The sequence below is a fragment of the Heliangelus exortis genome, chromosome 19, assembly GCF_036169615.1.
Source record: "Heliangelus exortis chromosome 19, bHelExo1.hap1, whole genome shotgun sequence".
Taxonomy (NCBI): domain Eukaryota; kingdom Metazoa; phylum Chordata; class Aves; order Apodiformes; family Trochilidae; genus Heliangelus; species Heliangelus exortis.
In genome coordinates, this window is record NC_092440.1 from 4,988,295 (window position 1) to 5,009,236 (window position 20,942).

A 20,942-nucleotide genomic window follows, 5' to 3' on the forward strand; every position below is an offset into this window, starting at 1 on the left:
AGTGAGGGGAAGCAACGGGGACAGCAGCGTTCTGAGGTGGTGAGGAAACGCACTGCTGCCCTGCTGGGCCCCTCATGGCTGGCACGCTGTTAAAAGAAAGGCTCCCTGAAGAACAGGCACTGCTTCCCTTTTAGAGGATACAGCAAACAAACAAACAAAAACCCACAAAAATCCCCACAAAATGATCCGGCCAAAGAAACTCAAACAAGAATCCTGAAAGCACCTCTGGCCTCTGAAATCCAGCAAGGTAAAAATCATCCTGGAATGCTGCCATGCACCTGCTACTTACTCAAACTGTACTGTGAGGTACCCTGTCTGAGAAATGGAAGCAAACTCAAAGCACTCGTTTGGTTTAGCAGAGTGAAACTGGTAACATTGCCAGTCACCCAGCCCCTCATTGCCAAAGCATACACCAGACAGTTTACTTCTAAATCTTTTATTTGTTTTCTACACAGAGAAAACAGGAATGTTGAAGCAGCAATATTCAAACACACTATTAAGGAGCCATCAATCTGTGAGAGAGCACAAAGTGTAACAGGGACATTTGTGTGGTGGTCTCTGCTAAGGGGCAGGGTGAGGGTACGTCCAGGAGCAGCCTCTTCAGACCAACAGGAGAGCTCTATGCAAAGGTGGAACCATTCCAGCCCACATTGGCAGCGTTCATGTCGAAGTAGTTGATGTACACCCTGCAGAAGAGACACAGGAAAACACAGTGACCTTAATTTTATAAGTAATGAGTGAGATAGGACAACAGGACAGGGGACAATGCTTCCTATTCCTCGGAAGAAATTTCAAGCTTAATTTCTACTGAAACAGACATCTTCTCTGGTAGAGCCTCCAAACAATCAATGTTCCTGAGAGCCCCTGGATTTGTACTGTTTTGGTTTTTAAAAAGTAAAATTCTTCAGACAGGGATCTTCCAGACACTGGGCAGCTTTTGGTTAGCAGCCTGTCAAGAATTTCCAGAGATCAAAACCTTTTGTTTCAGAGTGCTGCAGTCCTTCACATGTGCCAGACTTACAAAAGCCAAGCAGACCCTTGGGGCTGGCTCTGCACTTCTCTCTTCCAACCCAGCACATCAATGGCAGCAGGTTCTTCCCATCCTTCTTGCAAGGCTCCAAAGGGAGCTGCTCAGAGCCTGCTGGCTTCTGCTTTGTCTTTAAGCTACAGCCTGGTACCCCTCCTCCCCTGTGCTCTCAGCCTCCCATCACCAGAGGACATCACACCTCAGTGGCAAGAAACACACCGTACACCTTGCCAGTCCTCTGGGATTTTTCCCTACCCTGAGAGCAGGAAGTCATTTAACAGAGGACTCTGAAAGGAAAGATGTAGGCATCAAACTCTGAAACAAACATGAGAACTCAGCCAGCAATCCCTTTGTATTTTCTCAAACACGTGGACTTATTCCTGGCTTTTTGTATTTTTTAAATTAACTTTTCAAAGGCGTTGCAGAAAGCTAGATGAACAAAGCCAGTAACATCACATCCCTGCCTCACCTGTCTGCAGATACATGCAAGTGCTTAGAGATCATATCACACAGGAGCTTGGTGTAAGTCTTATTCTGCTGCCCGCCTATTTTGCCGATGCTGTAAAGGCTGCAGAGCGCGCAGGGATCAGTGGAGCCCCCGAAGGACATCATCTGGTCAGGTACGATATGCACGGCGATGTACTGAAAAAGTAGGAGATCAAGGGGTTACAGGTTTGCCCACCTTCCCTCCCCCGACACAGACCCCCTGCAGGTACTAACAAGCAAACAGGGCGGCTGGTGCTCAGCCTCCACCAGCACTCAGCCTCAGGAGCCCCGGCTCTGGGGTGAAAGCTGCGTTCTGGGGTGAAGGCAGGCGGGTGCTGCTCCCCGCCGCAGCGGTTGGAGATAAAAGGCCTTAGAGTGGTATCTGCGTACCAGATTCACAGCCTCAAATCACGGGCTGAGACACCGGGAGGAGCCCGGGGCCCGCTCTGCACCTCGGCCTGATGGGCCAAGGGCTGCCCGGGCAGGGCCCGCGGGGCTGCACGCATCCCGGGGTCCCCGGGAGCTGCTGGGCGGCCCGGAGGGGAGCTCCGTCATCTGCTTGGCCAGACTTGCCGGAAAAAGAGAGCCCGGCTCTGGCACGACCAAACCTCCGCCGCTGAGGCTCTTGGAGCGCCGCGCTCGCTGTAGCTCAGGCGGCTGCTCCGGGCGGCCGGGCCGGTGGCCTCGGGTCGGGCAGCAGCTGGCCTGCCGCCGCTCCCCCGCGGGGCTGTCGGGCGGGAGAGCGGGCACAAGCCCTTTTCCCGGAGCAGAGGGCCCGCAGCCGCGGCCCCACCGGGGCCTTCCCTGAGCGGGCCTCGCGCACGTGTTCGCCCCGCTCCCCGTTCCGACCCCATCGCGGGGCGGCCCGCCGAGCCGCGGCCCCTCTGGCGCCGGCCAGCACCGGCCCCGCCGCCCGGCCTCACCTGCGCGGGCTTCCCGGTGGCCTTGGCCAGCTGCTGGGTGAGGTCGCCCAGCAGGCTGTCGGGCACGGCGTCTTTGCAGACATTGGTGTAGATGGTGAACATGGGCATGGCGGCGGCGTGAGGGGGGGAATTCCGGGAGCAGAGACGGTGTTGCGGGAGCAGAGGGTGTTGCAGGAGACGAAACGGTGTTGCGGGAGCGGCGGCGCAGTGGGACGGGGCGGAGGCAGCGGCGGAGCTTTGAGTGCCCGGGGCCGCGCTGGGCTTAAAGGGGCCGCACCCGGAGGGGCGGGGGGAGGGGAGGGGGTCAGACGGACGGACAGATAGACAGACAGACAAACAAACAAACAAACAGACAGACCGACCGTCCGACCGGCAGGAAGCCAGACGGACGGATGGACGGACGGTGCTGGCTTTGTGTGTCTTCCCGCTGCTGCCTCCCGGGCAGAGCTCTCCCCGCTTCCCGCCGTTATTCGTGGGCTTTATTACTGCTATAGGGCATTTCTGGAGGTTATGTTGTAGGCTTCTCCCTGGAACCGAGCGAGTTCCCCCGCGCTGGGCAGTTCATACTTAGCCCCGGTATCGGCGCGGGTGGTACCACCGCTGCAGCGCTCCGCCGGCACTGGCAGGGTCAGGGGCAAGAAGGGCTCAAACCTTAGCTCAGCAGTTGCAAAAAGGGGCACTAGACCGGAGGAAATTTTTTTCTTTTGCAAAATAAAGGCAGGTTCAACTTTTTTGTTTTGTTTTAATTTTGTGCATCGTTTTAACTAGGTGTAAGTAGAAACATCTGACTTTCCGTCATGTTACATATTCTCTAACTCTTTTCTGTCAAATTAAAAGTGATCTAGTACCCTCCAGCATCCTCATTTTCGGATCGTATTTTTCTACTAGAAAAAGGCAGAAGTGATCATCTTTTGCTTAGAAATGAAACGGCGCATGGTTGCGGGGTGGCGAGAGGCAGCCTGAGAGCCGAGCCCGCTGCTGGGCTGTGTGATGCGGTGCACGTAGGCTGCGGGGAGGGCTCTGCTCCCCACTGCCTCTGACACCGCCCTGCCCGAGCTGACTCACAGGAAACCTGCAAGAGGATCAGGCCCGGAGCCCGCTCCACATGGGCCTTTTACACGCGGGGAACTGAGCACGTGTAGTCCCAGCACCACTGCTGATAGAGCTTACCCAGACATGCATGTTACACATATGCACAAATGTGAACACACATAGCCCTGAATGAAGGATCAGGGATGGGTTTGTATGGGGTTGCTTTGGGCTGGCACATGCTGTAACATTGAGAACTTGCAAGCCTGGGGCACTTATTTTTTTAGTGCTTTTTAAGAATTAATATGCTCAGCTCCTTGCCTTTGCCCAGAGCCTCTTATGCCTCCCCCCTTCCTGCCTCCCAGAGTTGTTGCATGGGGTGGGAATCCTGACAGTGAAGGGAGAAATACTCAAGAGCCACGACACCACCAGTGTGCTTGCTCTGTGGCCTGACAGGACCAAAGCAACATCCCCTGCTACCTCACAACAGAAGGAAATCCACAATTTGATTCTTTTTTGCCTCCTTGATTAAGGAGGAAGCAGTGCATACATTTTCATAGCTTCTAAAGATGCATTTTTATAAGTTAACACCAGTGTGTATGTATCCATTCCTCCCTCACGTGATCACTACAGACTCATGCATTCATTATACATTTTCTGGATGCACAGTATCTGTTTTAAAACATAACTGCTTGTGATTAAATAAGAAAATGGAGAAATGTGTCCAAGACCAGAAAACTGAAATGTAAAATGTTTTACGGAAATATGTCAGAGAGCATTCTAATGGTGTGCCAGAGAGAGTGGCAAAGGCAGCTTTTACATTCCCTGTAAGGATTTTATAGCAAGTAATGGTCTTTATTGTTCTTGTGCATAAGGTACTTTTGCAAAAGGAAAACACATTTCAGGGTTTGGATACTCTGAGAATAACTCTGAAAGCATCTAGTGTAGAAAGGCTTTAGAAGAGATGTAAGGCAGGCTGAAACCATGCATGGAGGCTGACTGCAAACAGCAGGGCTGGGGCAGGCATGGGTTTCATGTACCCACTTGCATCACAGCCAAAACTTGAGCACAGAGCAACTGGGCTAGGGAGAGGGAACTAGGAGAACATCAGAGAATGCTGGTACTGTGGCTCCAAGAGCAGGCAGAGGTAGCATTCTTCGAGCAGGGAGCTCTTTCTGGAGAAGAAAACTGCCTGCCCAGGGAAGGTCCTGCTGTGTTTAGGAGCTTTATAGCCATTCTTCACAAGCAATTCTGCCAAAAGGTTTTTTGCTATGTCTTGCTTGGGCAGTTCTGCAAGGTATGAAGTGGAATGAAAAATACTAAATAAGATACACTGTATCTAGCTGCTGACTAGCAAGTTGTTTCATTTGCTGTGTTGCTTTGATTCACTAAAACAGCTTTCATTTGTTATCCTAAAAAAGAATTATTGCAGATTGAAGCCCAAGCTTGTATTTAAAGACTATGTCTGCAGAGCAAAGCTGTGGTAGGGACAAAATGGATGTTTGCAACAGAGATCAGAACAGGGGTGAGATGGGTTTGTATTCCAGAAAAAAAAAAAAAAAGGTCCTTTTGACTAATTTCAGAGTCAGGAAGCAGATCTGTACTCAATCTTTCTGTTTTTCTATGGAAGCAAACGGTGCTTATTTGACCCAGAGCTCAAATAATAAATATTTATATGGAAATCTTCCTTTTGTAATTAATTCATTACTTTGGCCTCTGGGAATGGCTCACTGTGCCTCATTCTGAGCTGCACTCTAATCTTCACTGTCACTGCAAATTGTTCAATGGATGAAAAGGGGAGGGCAGTGCAGTGAATGTTGGGTTTTTCCACTTGCTCACACTGCCTATCCTGAGCCTGGGGAGATTAGTACAACACAAATTTTTCTGCCAGACAGCTAGAGGTCCATGCAATGTTAGATCTAAGGAGGACCTGGTCTGCAATCCATTCCTTTAACCATGGGGCAATCCTGTCTTTCCTGCTTTTGAAGGGAGGGCTATGTGCCACATTGATAACCACATCTAGTAACACAAATGTGTGTTTTGAAGTCAAATCAAGATAGCTGTATTTAAATTTGTCCAGGCTGCCCAGCATGGACAGGGCAAAGGCATGTCCAAACAGGGGGTTCATCTTCACAGAAATTGTTTTTAAAAAAGAAAAGCTTCTGTGTTTTGAGAAAACACCTTCTGTCTCAACCATGGGCCTTTCCAGAATAACAGGGCAGTTTCAAATCATAAGGCTCCTGATGAATTTTTACCTTTATTTAATCAGCAGACGGGTTGTTAGGCACCAGCTTGTAGCAGTGACTAAGGTACCACTGCCTTTTGTGTTTGTGCCACATAGCAGTAACACGACTGGAACTACTGTGCTCAAAAAACAGGGTGAGGTTTCAGGAAGAAGCTGTTACCACCTGAGGGCACCTCAAACAAAGGTGGTGGTGTCCCAGCCTAGGTTGGAAGCTGACACATTCTGAAAGGGAAGACAGATACTGTTAGCAGCTGCAGGCTGGCCAGGGTGTCACTGCAGCAGGATGTAGCCAGCCACACTGCAGACTGTCCCCCTAACAGTCTCCTTTTCAGGCCTTCAGTTGTATCCCACAGGCAGCAGGGAAGTGCTGGGACTCATTACTTGATGTAATTACTGTATTATTGTGTCTGTACCTGGGCTCTGGCAGATCAGATCTGTGGGTACATGCAGTGTCTGAGTCTTTTAACTACAAGAAATTTTACAGCTTCTGGGCATTGGTATTGCAGCTCATGCAGTTGCTCCTTTCTTTCTTTTAACTGGAAAGTTGGTCTCTTGACTTGCCATTTAGCCTCTCCAAGCAGAATGTTAATGGAAGACCAAAGGACAAGTCAGGGATTAATAGTTTTAATAATCTATGGAAAATCACATCAGACAATTTGGTCTATGAGCTCACCTGTCAGATGGTATTTTCAGCTGTTTGTTCAGCAGGTCACAAAGCAATTTGGAGCAGACCTTGTTCTCCAGCTCCCCTATCTTGCCAATGCTGTAGAGAAAGCAGATAGCACAGGGGTCTGTGGACCCACAGAAGGACATCAGCTGATTGGAGATATCTGTATTGATAGGTACTGCTGGAAGAAGAAAAGAATATTATTTTCCTTTGCCATGTTAAAAAAGTTTTGAAAATTCTGGAAGGTATTTGTGAACCCAAACTACAGTGGAAATGTTTGCATGCCTATCTGTTATGCTTTTGGAATCCTCCTGCATGTGCTTCATTGCACTTTCAGACTTCCTAAATATTTTCCTGCAAGTTGTGAAGGAGATATGAAATACAATCACATTCCCATGACATACTGCTCAGGAACAGGCACTTGTGTGACAATTCTTGGAATGGCCAGATTCCTAACTAAGAAAAAAAAAAAAAAAAAAAAAAAGAAAAAAAGAAGAAAAAGAAAAAAAAAGCAAGCAGTCCCAGTCAGTCAGAGATGCTTTTCACTAAGATGCAAGTGGTTTCACCCTTGCTGTTAAGATCTGTGGCAAAAATCCTTCCCTGTCCTGCTGTCTTGCAGCCTTCAGCCCTGGTGTGCCCAAGTGTTACTGGATGATGAGTTCTGGGTGGTCAGCCCACGTACGCTCTTGGAAGGAGGACCCGGCAGTGTTATCTTCACTGATTTTGACTTTTGCGTAGGAAGTTCAGGTGCTCCAAGAGCTCAGTGACCTGCAAGACTTCCAGGTCCTCCTCCCAGCCACCGGGCTCTCTCTGCTTTGCGGGAGGCTGGCTGGGAGTGGGGGTGTGCTCTTGCATTGCTGCCACCCTACGTTCCAGAGAGATTTTGCACCTCAGTGGCTCCTGCTGCAGTCTTCCCTGCTGAGGTAAATGTGAACTGACACAGCAGAGGTATAAATCAACACCTCTCTCATTAAACAAAACACACTCTAATCCTACTTTTGTTCTTGATAGCAGGAAAAATAGAAGAAAGTATCTATGTTAATATTAATGACCAGCCTGCAATTTTCCCTGCTGCTAATACACAGTGTCAGATCCACACACAGGGGAATTGAGGGATCAGTTCCTTTGGCATCTGTCTGTCTTCTGCTCTTACCCACGTTTATTAGCAGTGCATCATTGGAACTCAGCACCAATTAACCCTCCTGGTAAAATAGCCTGAGTACCAGGAGCTGTCTGAGTAACTAATCTTGGATGTCATTTACAGCTTGTTTGGGCTCAAAGTGCATGGAAACTCATCAGTGCAGGCTAAGCCAAGGAGGTCCTGCTGAGGTACCACTTGCTTGCCTCTGTTGTCCCCTGTCTGGACACCCTGTGCTTTATGCCAAATGTAGGCACATATATGCCTTCAGAACCCACTCTGAAAGCAGATTACAAGCTGAAATGTTAATCAGTGTTATTTTCTTTTTAGAGCAGTTTGAAAATATTTGAAAGTTTTTCCAGTAGAAAAAACCCTATTTGATTAAAACTAAAAGTCAGTATTTTTTTCAAATGGTACCATTTCCTGTGAGAGGAAGGCTCTGCATTCCAGCCACCCTAATCCTTTGCTTCTTTGTGAGTTATATCTAAGAGACTTTCCCTTTCCTATTGCCTCCTTTGTCACGAAAAGCTTGAATGTCCTCTCCAAAAAATCACTTTGTTGTTCCTTGTATATTTCTAAGTCCCATTGGATATCACTTCCACACTGCTGCACAAATGTGTTTCAGCTGCATCCCAGCCCTGGCCTCTAGCTTTATATTCAGGAGCTGTTATGCAAGAACCACCATCTGACACCCTTACCCCATCCCCCCAACAGCAAGTACTTGTTTGCTAGATTGATAAATAAAATGTTTTTTGAAGAGGGATAGAGCACATCAGTTTTACGTAAGAGTTTCGTCCAATTCCTTCATGCATTGGGAAAAAAAATTAACGTTACTTCCATTTACATTTTTATCCTGCTTTCTGTGGAGACAAGGCTTATACAAACCTACAACATGCTTCTATTCCCTGGGATAACTATGGTCAAATTTGGCAGAGATTGATTTCCTACATGGGTAAAAAGACTGGTTGATTGCACAGAGCTCCATTGCTGTTCCTAAAGAAATCAAGGTCCCTTTATCAGAAAAGGGTCTCACCTGGAAGAGACAAAGTAGAACCAGGCTTTCCCAGGTAGATTGTTTGGGTTTTTTAACTGTGCATTAAATCAATTTTATGAGATCATCCAGCCACATACTAGTGTCTTCTAAAGTCTACAGCCATACAATGACAAATATCAGTGCTGAACTGAAAACTCTAATTGGTCTAAGAAATATCAGTGCAATTAACAACCACCCGATAGAAACTTTAAAATTTTTCCTCCAAGAACTAGCTGAAACTTTGCTACAAGTTCATCTTCAGTGGTTAGCTGAAAGCAGGTGGCTTCATCCAAAAAGTTTAGTGAGAATTCATACTATATTTATCAGTGGTCACTTGGAAAAACTTAGACTCTGTTTCCAATTGACTCCACAACCTATTTTTACTGCTGGGTTCAGTAATCACTGGTTATTTGCAGCTTGCTTACATAACAAGAAAAACCTTTCCAAAACAAACTCTTCTCTGAAAACATCTGATGTAATTCTAGAGGCTGATGTACTAGGTTGGAAATCAGGTCCTTGGACACCACAGATGCTCTTGGGAGTGTGCTTTATAGCAGCCATTTTACTTCTTCTCCCTGCCTAGAGTTACTTGGATATTCTGCACTGAGATTTTCATTCCATCTCCAGAAAGGTTGTTGCACAGTACAGTTTCAGTATGTTTTTTTCTGTTATTATGTCTGGAACCTTTGTTCCTGATTGTGTTAAGTTCTGAGTCCAGATCTACTCAGTCACCCAACCACATCTCCAGCTTTTCCTCTGGCAGCCTCCAAGTCCAATATTTGAAACTTCCCCAGCCTCGTGGCTGATTATTATTTAACCTTCATAATCCACCTTTTTGTCTTCTTAAATCATTTTAGTTGGTCCTTCATATTTCTGATACTCATCTCTGAACTGTTTGTCAGCACTTTCCTGGTCCTGAGGTGCTAAGAGTTGGTGAGGTCTCATTTAGGAAAGCTCAATATCAGGGGAGCAGGGGAGACCAACTGAGGCTGTGTGTCTCTTATTTTAGCAGGATTTTGGCCCTATTGACTGTTAACAATATGTTTTAGAACTACAAAAACAACTACCATAAAAGTGTTTGGTTTTGTTTTTAGGGAAAAAATACTTTATATCCTGTAGAACTTAAAACTGCATGCTTAAATTTCCTGTGAAAAATGGTTCTGTATCAGCAAGAAATAAAACTCTAGCATAATTAATTTCATTTATATATTAAAGGAAAAAAAGAAATAACCCAGTAAGACACAAAGAGCTTTCAGCCTGATTTTTAATGTTTACTTTTTACTTGTATTGCAACATTGTTTCCTGTCTTTTCTAAGAGATGAAAATTTCTCCTCTGAACATTCAGAGTTTGGTGCAGAATAACTGTTCCTTGGGGAAGTTATTTTCAGTGACTGAAGTTTCGTTTTTCCCAAAGTTCATTTTGTTGAACTCTGCTTTTATTTCCATGATTGACTTTCCCTTGGTCTCGGGTAGATAAAGGTAGATGAAAATTGCTGATAAAGCAAGGATTCCCAAAAAGATAAGAAAGCAGAAGGGTCCAAGGTTATCCTACAAGCATAAATAGGAGACACCATGAAGAAAATAGGAATCTCACGTCTATTTCCCCACCCTTAAGCCCGTGTCTTAGTAATTAAAATTCAAAGGTGTGCTCAATACACAAACCAGGATGGTGTCAAACCAGGAGTTTCCACTGGCCATGTTTGGCCTGAGTCCAATTGCTGCTCCTCTGACAGGCCTGGGGGATTCCTGAGCAGGTTTGGTGTTTGGACAGAGCTCTAAGCTTTGCATGTCATTGCAATGTATTGATATTATTTTGCTGTCAGCAATTCAGAACTGGATTAGCCTGGAGGGAAGGATCCAGCTAGAGTTACTTACAACAATCAATGGAAAAATCATCCCAAGTACAAACAGTCCCATCCAGTTGATGAAGCCAACAATCAAAAAGGCTGAGGGTCTGAATGATTGGCTGAAGATTTCAACCATGATAGATACAGTGGCTCCAGCTGAAAAAAAAAAATATCAAAACAAAACACAAAAGAGTTATACTTGTTTCCTTGCTCCTGCCAAAGATCCTCTCAATGGCAGTGGCACAAAATGACAGACAGACAGAATAGGTGGCCTTCTGGCAGGTGGCCTCTGATTCCAGAAACGACTACAGCTGTTAATTTAGATTTCTCTTGTACATACTGGAATCCTTTGTCAGGAACAGTGTGGTTCCATATAAAACCAGTTCCCCTTTTGTCTCCTCTGGTCAGTTCCACCTGAAGCATATTCATAGGCATAAAGCTTAGCCCTTGAATTTAATGAATATGATTACTATAATGTACCTGGCAACACCTAGAGTCCTGTGTTTAGCTGAGTATTTTAAAACTTGTTCTGAGATTTGTGTCTCAAACCATCTGGAGAAGATGATCCTGTGTTTTAAATTATTTAGATCCTATGATCAGCAATAAAATTCAAGGTGTCTGTATCATTTTCCCAGCTCATACTTGTACATATGTGCCCTTCTCTCCTTGATTTCCAGACATTTTTTCCACGTGGGCAGTCTGTTCTTCCTCTGCCACTTGTGTCACCAAGTGTATGGAACAAAATTTCCTCCCAGCGTTGCCACTGCTGTACTCACATGGTCCAATTCCGTAGAAGATAACGAATAGGAAGATCAAGATAACACTGAAGTAATGCATCCAGAAAAAACGATGCTAAAAGTGAGAAATCAGTGATACCAAACTGTTAGACACATGCCAGAAGAGGAGAGCTCTGTATTTTCTGCCACTGACACAAGTTTTTGTGTCTATCCTGTGAGACGAGACTGGAGAGGTGGGGTGATGCTGGGTGAGTAGCCAGGAGGCTGCTGCCCCTTTACCTGCAGTGACAGGGTCATGGTAAGGAGCCCAAGCACAGAACACATCAGTGTGTATCCTCCCCACAGCAGCACCTTCCTCCCAAATCGGTCTATGAGGGTGCTCTGAAAAGCAGAAAATGGGTCATAAATCCCAGTTCTCAAATGACACCTTTCCTCCACTCTCCATGCTCTCTTCACAGAAACTGTATCTCAATAATAGCCAGAAATCAATGTCATTTGAGAGCCTCTTAGTTCCTAAGGAACTCGATTAGCTTCTTCAAAGGTAATTCATTATTAAATAAGCTGTGTTTATTAGCCAACCCTAGGCTGTTGTTAGACAGTTTCCTTTTCTCTGTGCTCTTATATATCAGAATGTGTACACATACATACACACGTCTTACCCAGAACATCAGAAAATTATTTTACAGAATAAAATTGTGCCTAAAGACATACAGCCATGCAAATAATTTGGGAGAAGAGCTGCCTTTTATCCTGCCTGTGGTTTTGCAGAAGCAGGAAGATGTTTATTAGGCTATGCAAATCATAGAATCATAGAATCACAGAACTGGCTGGGTTGGAAGGGACCTCAGAGATCATCAAGTCCAACCCTTGACCCACCGCTGCAGTTCCCAGCCCATGGCACTGAGTGCCACATCCAGGCTCTTTTGAAATATCTCCAGGGATGGAGAATCCACCCCTTCCCTGGGCAGCCCATTCCAATGTCTGATCACCCTCTCAGTAAAGAAATTCTTTCTAATGTCCAACCTAAACCTCCCCTGGCACAACTTGAGACCTCTTGTGCCCTCTTGTCTTGCTGAGAGTTGCCTGGGAAAAGAGCCCAACCCCCCCCTGGCTCCAACCTCCTTTCAGGGAGTTGTAGAGAGTGATGAGGTCTCCCCTGAGCCTCCTCTTCTCCAGCCTCAACACCCCCAGCTCCCTCAGCCTCTCCTCATAGGTTCTGTGCTCGAGACTCTTCCCAAAGCACAGTTATAAGTAGGGAAAGTACAATTGTTGGCTTGCATTAAATTTTTCCTTCCAACTCAAGCCTGAAAAGACTTACACACAGTATAGAGGATAAGAATTCACACAACCCGACTCCCAGGGACACATATGGGATAAGGTATTCTTCAAACTTGGCTGTGTGGAATACTTCAAAAGAATAGAAGTATATCTGAAAAATGCAGAGAGGAAATGCACCTGTGAAAAATGCTGCAATTGTGCTGCAGTTGTAAGCTCGTGTAACAGCATTGACTGAGAGGGGTTTGTAAGGTGTCCTAGAGTTGTCTCTTGCTTTGGGGGTAAAGAGAGCACTCAACTGCATTGATTCCACAGAGCTGCAAGGTGGTCATGACAGTCATGAGAATGTAGAGCTGCCAGCGCAGAGATGGTTCTTTCATTACTTCAAGGACACGCAAGGTTTTTGTGCTTGTCATTACAACCTTCTCCTTCATCATGTCATCAATTTCTGCTTGGTGGTCTCCCTCCCCCCAGAGCTTCCTGATGGCTGTTGGGGAGAAAGAGGGAAGTGGATTATTCTGCCAGGGTAGCTCCATGACCAGAGGTGACACTAAATCCTTTAGTCTGCCTGCCCTGTGGTGCTGGGGTGGTGTTGGTGCTGTCTGCTCCTGGGGCAGCAGGCAAATAGAAGCATCTTGTCATGCTGGCTGTCAGTATCTTTCTAATGTTGAGTTGGCTTAGTTGAAACAAATTAAATTAATTGATTTAATTAATTGAAACAGAGTAAACTCTAACGTACATTTTACTTAATAAAAAAGAGCTGCCTAAACCATATCCTATAAAGAAAAAAAGCAGAGGCTGCCACTCTGACACGTCAAATGAAATGAAGTAAGTGAGGAAAGTAGATGCTCTACCTTTTCTGCAGGCTTCCTCATTACCCTTCTGTATCAGGAGGTAGGATGGTGAATCAGGGAAAAATGGGAGAGTAACCAGTTGAACCAGTGCTGAAAGTCCACTGGATGCTAACAACCATGGCCACAAAGCTTCGCTTCCTAAAATCTCCCTGTAAAGTGGATGTGAAACAAAGTAGTGCTGAAATCATGGAATGAATGTTAAAAAATCTTTTCTGAGTGATGAGAATTCTCAGATTCCTCTCAAGGTTGCAGTGGAACAAACAACTGAATGGATAATTTGGCAAATTTCACAAATTGGGTATTATTATTTTAAAGAATTTCAAATCAATTATTTGGCATTTTGGAAAACTTTCTAAATACCATTAGAGTCCCATATAATGCCTAGGGAGATGATGAGTGATTTGACCACTGTTTGACCACAGTATCAAAATGTCTTGCCTAAGAATTTTCACAAAAGTATAGAAATTTTTGAAGGGGAATTCCTCTAATAGAAAGGGTGTGGAAATAAGAAGAAATCAGTTTATAAGCAGCTAACTTTTCTTTCTCCTGTATTTAAAACTATGTGTTTGCCTCAAAAATGGTCAAAACTTTTCTCTGGACATAAGTGAAGGCCTGAGCTGGGGAGGATGAAAGGGTTTCTCAGACACCAAGTGGGTGATAGGGTAAAGTTACAGAAAGATTCCTGTTATTTTTAACATAACCTGACAGAAAGATTGCAGAGTTTACCGTAGTCCAATAACCTGTCCTGTGAGTTTTCCCAGTGTCAGAAAAACAGCAACTGTGGAGTTGGTAAATCCACGGAGCTTCTTGGGTGAAATCTCTCCTACATACTGAGGATGTATATTGAGAGAAAAACCTTTAACATAGAAGATAAATGACTGTTAAAATATCTAGAAAAGCTTAACTTTCTGACTGCATTCTCTCTTACATTGTTTCCATTCACTTTGCTATTGGGATTAAAATTTCTTTCAAAAGGGATGATGGCTTTCACTTTTATTAAGTGCCCCAGTATATTATATTTAAAAATCATTCTCCAAGAATGGTGAGACCTGCAGAGACAATTCTGAGACAGCAAGGATGCTTCACAGTGCCATGAGCACTTACCTGAACCAATGCCATAGAGAAAGCGTCCAACAAAAATCATCTCAAAGGATTTGGCTGTTTTACTGAAGGCCATGAAAAGTGCAGCTACCAGCATGATCAGGTTGGTGCACATTTGGCACTTTTTTCTGGGGAAAAAAAAAATCCCATGAGAATTTAGTGTGAAACGAGATCATCTTGTACACTTTTGACTGATCTTGCTGTGACAGGAAACATGTTACAGCCATTCTTGCAGTTTTGAGGAATGGCTGAAATAATTGTGACTTTGGACAGTCAAACTCATTCTTTAAAATTTCTGAATCCTCTAGGTTTTAATTCATTAATATTTTTATCTTAGAATTTAAACAGTTGGAGCAGTTCATCAGCATTTCCAAAGTATAAGTGGGTAAAGAGATCAGAAAAGACCCAGCTTGTCACCAAGATTTTTAAATGGCTAAAACTCTTCAGAAAATGTCAGGTTGCTCCTCAGAAATACTCTGAGTCCATGGCTCCCACTCTAGAATGGCTCTTATTAAGGACACTCGTGGCTAAGAGGATGTGATGGGAGATGCCAGGAAGAGTTCTTAGTGGCATATTTCAGAGGACACTCCATGTGAATCGTGGGCTGGTACGTTCACAACCCTGATGCCTAAGGCTCAGATCAAAGTCTTTTGCATTCAACTCTTTTGCATTCAACTCTCTTGCCATGATGCTTGCAAGACAAGAGTCCTCTTGCACATCGAAAGGATCCACAGGGATCTTGTGTTTAGAAGGCTGTGATTCAGCAATTAGATTCATCATGTGTTAAATAACCCGTGGGAGATGTGCATGATCTGGTTTCCAGTCTTGAGAGACCCTCTGAGTGTGGGATGAGGCAGTGTCCCACAAGAAATTTCTTGGGGGCACTTACCTGATAAGAAAGAACCCAATTGCAGGCAGGCTAAGGTGGTTTGTTGAGACCCATATGAGGGGCCTCTGGATCAGTGGGTTGTGGAGCAGATCTTTAAGTGAGTCACACCAAGCAGATATGTTTGCCAATTTCTCTGCAAATGAAATTAGCGGTGTTACACACAAGGCACTGAGAACAGACCTGACTGGTGAGGAATCCTTTCTCCATCCAGTAGAAAAGATAGACTGGAACTGACTTTCAGTAAAATGGGTTGCCAAGAACAGAGATGTCTTTTGGGTAATTTGTTTTGGTGCTGATTATATTTTTAAGGTCTAGTTACAGGCAAATAATTTTTTTCTATTCTGCTCACATTTTCTCTAGAGTAGATACAAATATTTAATATAATGCCATCACCCCAGAATGAGTGTATTTAAGAGGAAATCTGCCTCTTCTCTGACACTTAAGGATATCTTACACATAATAGTTCCTAGGTGGTTAGAGTAACTGCACATAACATGTTACAACACAAGACACAGCTCCTTTTTGGGGGGGTTATAGATCTTGGGAGATCTTTCTGAGAGTTACAGGGGATCTTGAAGAGAACACGAGGCTGTTACACAATCCTGCTACTCCCAGAGGCACTGATCCTGTGATGTGATGAATGTATCCTTTGCAGAAATACTGTGGAGGGCAGATAAACAAGATAAAAAGACTGCTTGCTTCTTGAAAGAGGAGGATGTGCTAGCAAACCAAGTCTGCTTAATCTTCAATCAGATTGCTTCAACCCAGAAGTACCCAGAAGCACCCTGTACTTTCTGACTTGAGCTGTTACAAGAAACACTTACTTCCTGTATTTTGTAGTCAGGTAGCCACAGCAGAGGCTTCCCAGGAATCCTCCTAAGCCATAAACAGACACAATGAAGGACCACAGCAGTGTGATTGTCTTGGGATGGAGGGGAGAGCTGTGTCTCTCTATCCAGGTTTCATTCATAAACTTCCTGATGTGCTGAAGAAGAAAATGAGATTTGACTGGGCAATGAGTATAAGGTCCCTTCATGTTTTTTGGCTGTAGCACTTCAAATCTAGCCTAATATTAGGCTTCTTTTGAGGCTTCCTTAGTACAACAAGTTAGCTGAGATCACACTGCAAAATCTTCAAGTTTGTGTCAGTCAGCAAGCTTCCTGATGAAGCACTCTAAAAGCCCATTTTCTGCCTTCCCTTGGAAGCTTGTATACGGCATGGTAATTATTTAAAACAGAAAGTGCAATCCTGTTTTTTAAAGGAGAAAAAGTTCTCTACAAACCCGATGTTGCTGCTAGCCAGAGAAAAGGCATAGATGTATCAGCTGGATGCTCAGCAAATTTGAGATTTGTGGGAGAATGGGGAGGTCAGACAATCCATTTTCTGTTTTCAACCTCAGAGTGATGGCTACTTACCACGGAAGGGTAGTTGATGACAGAAATGTGGAATCCATATGGGAAGCTACCACCAATTCCCAGCACTAGGATCATTTGAAATAAACCCCGGAACTGAACCTGCAAAGCAAGAATTTAATGCTCCATGAGCTTCTCATTAGTCTAGATCTGTGCAGGGCCAGAGACTTTGTAGCCCTTCCCATCTGGAAAATTGTGTCTTCTACTTCAAATCCTCTTAGACTGAAAGGTTTTTCCAAAATTCCTCCAACTTACTGCTAAAATGCAATCATCAGCTGCAGTGCCATAGCGAGACTGAGTGCTAGTGTAAGGGTGATAATCCACCACTTTGTTTGCAGTAAGGGGAGAAAGTTTTAAAAGGTATCTGTCAGGTTGGCAGTCCTGGATATGGGGAATGGGGAAATCAGTTTCCTTGTCTGCAATCTGCAGCAACCTGTGTATATCAAACCATAATGCTATGCCACAAAAGTACACCATTAAAAATCAACAACATTTTATTGTACTCTGCTTTCATATCTGAGTGGGTCACATCTTTAAGACTGATAAAGAAAAGATCTTTTTAACATTCAGCTTCTTCAGAAAGGCATGGACTACAAAGAGACCAATTTGCAACAGCCTCCGTTATTGCATTAAAACAAAAATCTTCCTGACTGATTTGGAATTTCATTTCTTCTTTCTCAATATTTTATTTTTTTCTACTTATTTAACAATGAAAGGATGTGCTTGCATATTGAAGGGCTTGGCATCTTCCTGCCTAGGGAAATACTGGCCATCTAAATTTTCCCCATCAGGATCTGTTCATGGTCCTTTGATGTTTAACTCCCTCTTGTTTTTGTTTCAGCACACCACAGACTGGGATTGTGTCTGTACAGAAGACTCTGTGCTCTGTGTTCTTTTCATGTCAAACACCTTGTGAGCTCACAAGTATTTGGAGATCACTGCCTGGATGGAGGGAGATTGTTGAAAATGCAGTCAGGGAGGAAAAAAGGAATGCAAGAGTGAATAATGCTGGACTGGAAGATATTAGAAGAATGATCCTTTTTATGGTTCTTAGGTTCATTTTGCAAGAGCTTGTTACTTAATTAGTCCACAGCTGGATTTCCCACTATCACATGACAAAACCCAAGAAGATATGGACCAGAAGACTCTAAATTTCCTTTAAAATTCTGTCTCAAACTCAATGGCTTTGCTAATTGGCAAAACCATTCAAGCAAAAAAAGAACTCCCCTCGGTCTTCTTTTTTTTCACACTAGACTTGGAAATTAACAATTTTAATGCTTAAAGAGGAAAGCAAAATAGATTCTTGCTGGCAGTTAAGAAACAGAGCAGGAAATAACTATCAGTTCTTCTTTGTTTAAGACTATGGAAGCTCTTCATAGATGATATTATCTTTGGATGAAATGAGTAAATTAATTTATTTTAATGATTTTTCATTAATTTCTTAGCCTTTTGCAGTACAGTTAATCTATTAATTACTTTAGGAAGTAGTCAGAGTGCTTACCATATAGTATTATTTCCAGTAATTCAGAAGGCAAAAGTACAGAGGCATTGCCTGTGGTGGAGCCACCAGGACTTCTGTTAGGTTTTATTTTGTCTTTATTTTATTTTATCTTGTTCCATGGAAAAGACCATGCAACATGATTTTCGTGTCCTCGAGCCCCATTGCTCTTGGTGATGCTTAAATGCAGGAGAGAAAGATGGTCTCTGTCCCAAGAGAGGTTACAATCTTTAAGGAATGTGGAACTTCAGTATTATATTAGCTCTGTCCTTTGTAAGTCAGAGGCCTGAGTAAAAGTGAGCAGCTACTCACCAGGTCAGGGAAGAAGGTTGCCATCTCCTATGAAAGAGCTGATTCCTGTTGCTCACTGGCTGGTACCTGCCAAAAGAACCAAATGCTTACATTATGCAACAGCAGTGTCAGTGAACTAGTCCCATGTTATTGAAGTTAAATTTTACTTCAAAGGTTTTTGAGTTAATTACACATATTTCAGCTGTTGTACAAAGTTTAGAATTGTTGGATTAAATATTTCAACCAGTGATTGTATCTAAACCAAGTAAACAAGATGGTGTCCTGCAAGGGAGGACTTCACGTATCCTTCATCAACTTTGTCTTGTGCTAGGGGAATAGGAAACTGAGACATCAGTTTTAGACAGGATTCCAATAACCACAATTTGCTTAGTTTTCATTATGATGAGAAACATAAAGACAAACTCATCTGTTGGGAATTTAAGGTCTTGGACAGTGAACTATAGGACTTTGACATAGGATAGGAAAGAGCTGTTCTTCATGTGGTGGCAACTGGAGCACATCGTAACTTAATCATTACTTAAAGGAACTGGAATGCTCCATCATTTTGTAATGGGGTGCAAACTTAATGATTCTACAGTGGCACACCAGTTTGACCAGCTAAATATTTGATAATAGCTAATTTTCACTTGCTGGGAGAGGGAGATTCAACATCGTGCACAGTTTTGTCTGGTGTTTCCGTTAGTCATAAATTTCCATAATTATTTCTGTGTCTGTGATGAAAAAAGATTGCTTTGAAACTGCCCTGTAATCTCCATAGCTGGACTGATATCTTTTCCTGCAGATAGAAAATTCTCAGGCTTTAACTTCATTTGCTTCATCATTAAGAGGTCCTTGTACATATTAAATCGATAAATGGCTTAGTTATTATTTGTCATTTACACTTAGTTATGGAAGAAGGCCAATGGCATCCTGGGGTGCATTAGAAAGGGTGTGGTTAGTAGGTCAAGAGAGGTTCTCCTCCCCCTCTATTCTGTATTGGTGAGGCCACACCTGGAGTATTGTGTCCAGTTCTGGGCCCCTCAGTTCAAGAAGGACAGGGAAGTGCTTGAAAGAGTCCAGCGCAGAGCTACTGAGATGATTAAGGGAGTGGAACATCTCCCTTATGAGGAAAGGCTGAGGGAGCTGGGTCTCTTTAGTTTGGAGAAAAGGAGACTGAGGGGTGACCTCATCAATGTTTTCAAATATGTAAGGGGTGAGTGTCAGGGAGATGGAGTTAGGCTTTTCTCAGTGGTGACCAGTGATAGGACAAGGGGTAATGGGTGTAAGTTGGAGCATAGGAGGTTCAAGTTGAATATCAGAAAAAATTTTTTTACTGTAAGGGTGACGGAGCCCTGGAACAGGCTGCCCAGGGGGGTTGTGGAGTCTCCTTCACTGGAGACATTCAAAACCCGCCTGGACACGTTCCTAGGGGATGTACTCTAGGGGGCCCTGCTCTGGCAGGGGGGGTTGGACTAGATGATCTTTCGAGGTCCCTTCCAACCCCTAGGATTCTAGGATTCTATGAAGACGGGGATGAAGAAATCATAAAGGATTTATTGGATGAAAGCAGTCATATTCACTAGAAAATGTATGACATGGCAAAAATATTAACAGGATCTCTGGGTAATGTCTGAAATGTAGCATGTAGCATCAGCCAGTAATTTCTCCTGTCATTATGTGGTCCTCATCATGAAGTTAGTATGTGTTGTTGATGTGTGCTGAGGGTTCATGGTGGATTGTTAGGTTCTCCTGCAGATAAGCTGTTGCTAGAGCACAAGTGAGACTGTCCCTTGGGTGTGAAGAATTATTTCCCTTCTCTGCAAAGTGATACAAAGTTGAAACAACATGATAGCTGCTAGTATCTGCCTTGATTAGATGATGCTGGGGTAAGAAACAAGGAGGCAATAACATGCAGCCACCAGCACAGGGCATTCCTTCTCAAATGCAGCTTTTTGCACATATTTTATGTTCTACATCACCCACCTCTGCTTAGTGTACTTTATACATATTGTGATTTTTACTCTTTGCTCTTGTCCTTTACTTTTGCATCCCTACTGTTGGTAAGAGTCTTCCTTCCATAGGGTCGTAATGCATATTGTCTTTTGCATTTTTGTTGATTAATTATTGCTTCTGTGCTCTTAGTGCTTACATTGTGTTAAGGGCCCCTTTATTAGATGTGCAGCTTCATAATTAGTGCTAACACGTAGCCAGCAGCTATCTTACAGATATCCTTTAATCATATACATTTGGACCATTTTTGCTGTTTCATCCCTTGACTGAACTGTTACCAGAACACAGCTCTTGCTCCACTGAGCACAAGCCAAGGCTGACCTGTGCTCCGAAGAGCTGTTCTGCTTCGTTGTCACATTAATGTTCCATAGGGCATCTGCTTGCTTCTAGTGAGGATCTTATGGGAAAGGCTTTCCTAATAACATCTAATGAATAACTGAGATCAGATGAGTGGCTTGCTAGAGAGTAACTCCAACAATG

At 43.9% G+C, this 20,942-nt stretch overlaps 3 protein-coding genes across 3 annotated transcripts; all 3 read right to left on the reverse strand.

The window, feature by feature from the left end:
• Positions 1–420: 420 nt before the first annotated feature.
• Positions 421–2,667, reverse strand: LOC139804993 (macrophage migration inhibitory factor). Its single transcript, XM_071762895.1, has 3 exons — positions 2,437–2,667; positions 1,497–1,669; positions 421–686 (listed from the first exon to the last, which is right to left on the reverse strand). Exons 1-3 carry the CDS (start codon positions 2,542–2,544, stop codon positions 620–622), a joined length of 348 nt encoding a protein of 115 aa, XP_071618996.1. The 5' UTR covers positions 2,545–2,667; the 3' UTR covers positions 421–619.
• A 3,053-nt stretch (positions 2,668–5,720) lies between these two features.
• On the reverse strand, positions 5,721–7,232 carry LOC139805309 (macrophage migration inhibitory factor-like). Its single transcript, XM_071763593.1, has 3 exons — positions 7,106–7,232; positions 6,384–6,555; positions 5,721–5,951 (listed from the first exon to the last, which is right to left on the reverse strand). The coding sequence occupies exons 1-3, from the start codon at positions 7,230–7,232 to the stop codon at positions 5,885–5,887; spliced, it is 366 nt and encodes a 121-aa protein (XP_071619694.1). The 3' UTR covers positions 5,721–5,884.
• A 2,562-nt stretch (positions 7,233–9,794) lies between these two features.
• Positions 9,795–19,342, reverse strand: LOC139804995 (solute carrier family 2, facilitated glucose transporter member 11-like). Its single transcript, XM_071762897.1, has 12 exons — positions 18,474–19,342; positions 16,667–16,765; positions 16,076–16,236; positions 14,366–14,490; positions 13,988–14,117; positions 13,262–13,410; positions 12,707–12,894; positions 12,451–12,561; positions 11,412–11,513; positions 11,172–11,247; positions 10,424–10,551; positions 9,795–10,096 (listed from the first exon to the last, which is right to left on the reverse strand). The coding sequence occupies exons 1-12, from the start codon at positions 18,495–18,497 to the stop codon at positions 9,890–9,892; spliced, it is 1,500 nt and encodes a 499-aa protein (XP_071618998.1). The 5' UTR covers positions 18,498–19,342; the 3' UTR covers positions 9,795–9,889.
• Between the last annotated feature and the right edge of the window lie 1,600 nt (positions 19,343–20,942).

What these genes read in the sequence shown, in the direction of transcription:
- LOC139804993 (XM_071762895.1), bottom strand. Translation starts at nt 2,544, where the DNA reads ATGCCCATGTTCACCATCTACACCAATGTCTGCAAAGACGCCGTGCCC. An exon ending in CCACCGGGAAGCCCGCGCAG is followed by an intron (nt 1,670 to 2,436) that starts GTGAGGCCGGGC and finishes CTACTTTTTCAG; the next exon opens with TACATCGCCGTGCATATCGT. An exon ending in TTGCATGTATCTGCAGACAG is followed by an intron (nt 687 to 1,496) that starts GTGAGGCAGGGA and finishes TCTCTTCTGCAG; the next exon opens with GGTGTACATCAACTACTTCG.
- LOC139805309 (XM_071763593.1), bottom strand. Translation starts at nt 7,232, where the DNA reads ATGCAAGAGCACACCCCCACTCCCAGCCAGCCTCCCGCAAAGCAGAGA. An exon ending in CCTGAACTTCCTACGCAAAA is followed by an intron (nt 6,556 to 7,105) that starts GTCAAAATCAGT and finishes TTCTTCCAGCAG; the next exon opens with TACCTATCAATACAGATATC. An exon ending in CTGAAAATACCATCTGACAG is followed by an intron (nt 5,952 to 6,383) that starts GTGAGCTCATAG and finishes AGCTGCTAACAG; the next exon opens with TATCTGTCTTCCCTTTCAGA.
- LOC139804995 (XM_071762897.1), bottom strand. Translation starts at nt 18,497, where the DNA reads ATGGCAACCTTCTTCCCTGACCTG. An exon ending in TCTTATCCTCTATACTGTGT is followed by an intron (nt 11,514 to 12,450) that starts GTAAGTCTTTTC and finishes TCTGCTTTTCAG; the next exon opens with AGCACCCTCATAGACCGATT. An exon ending in TGATTTTTCCATTGATTGTT is followed by an intron (nt 10,097 to 10,423) that starts GTAAGTAACTCT and finishes TTATGCTTGTAG; the next exon opens with GATAACCTTGGACCCTTCTG.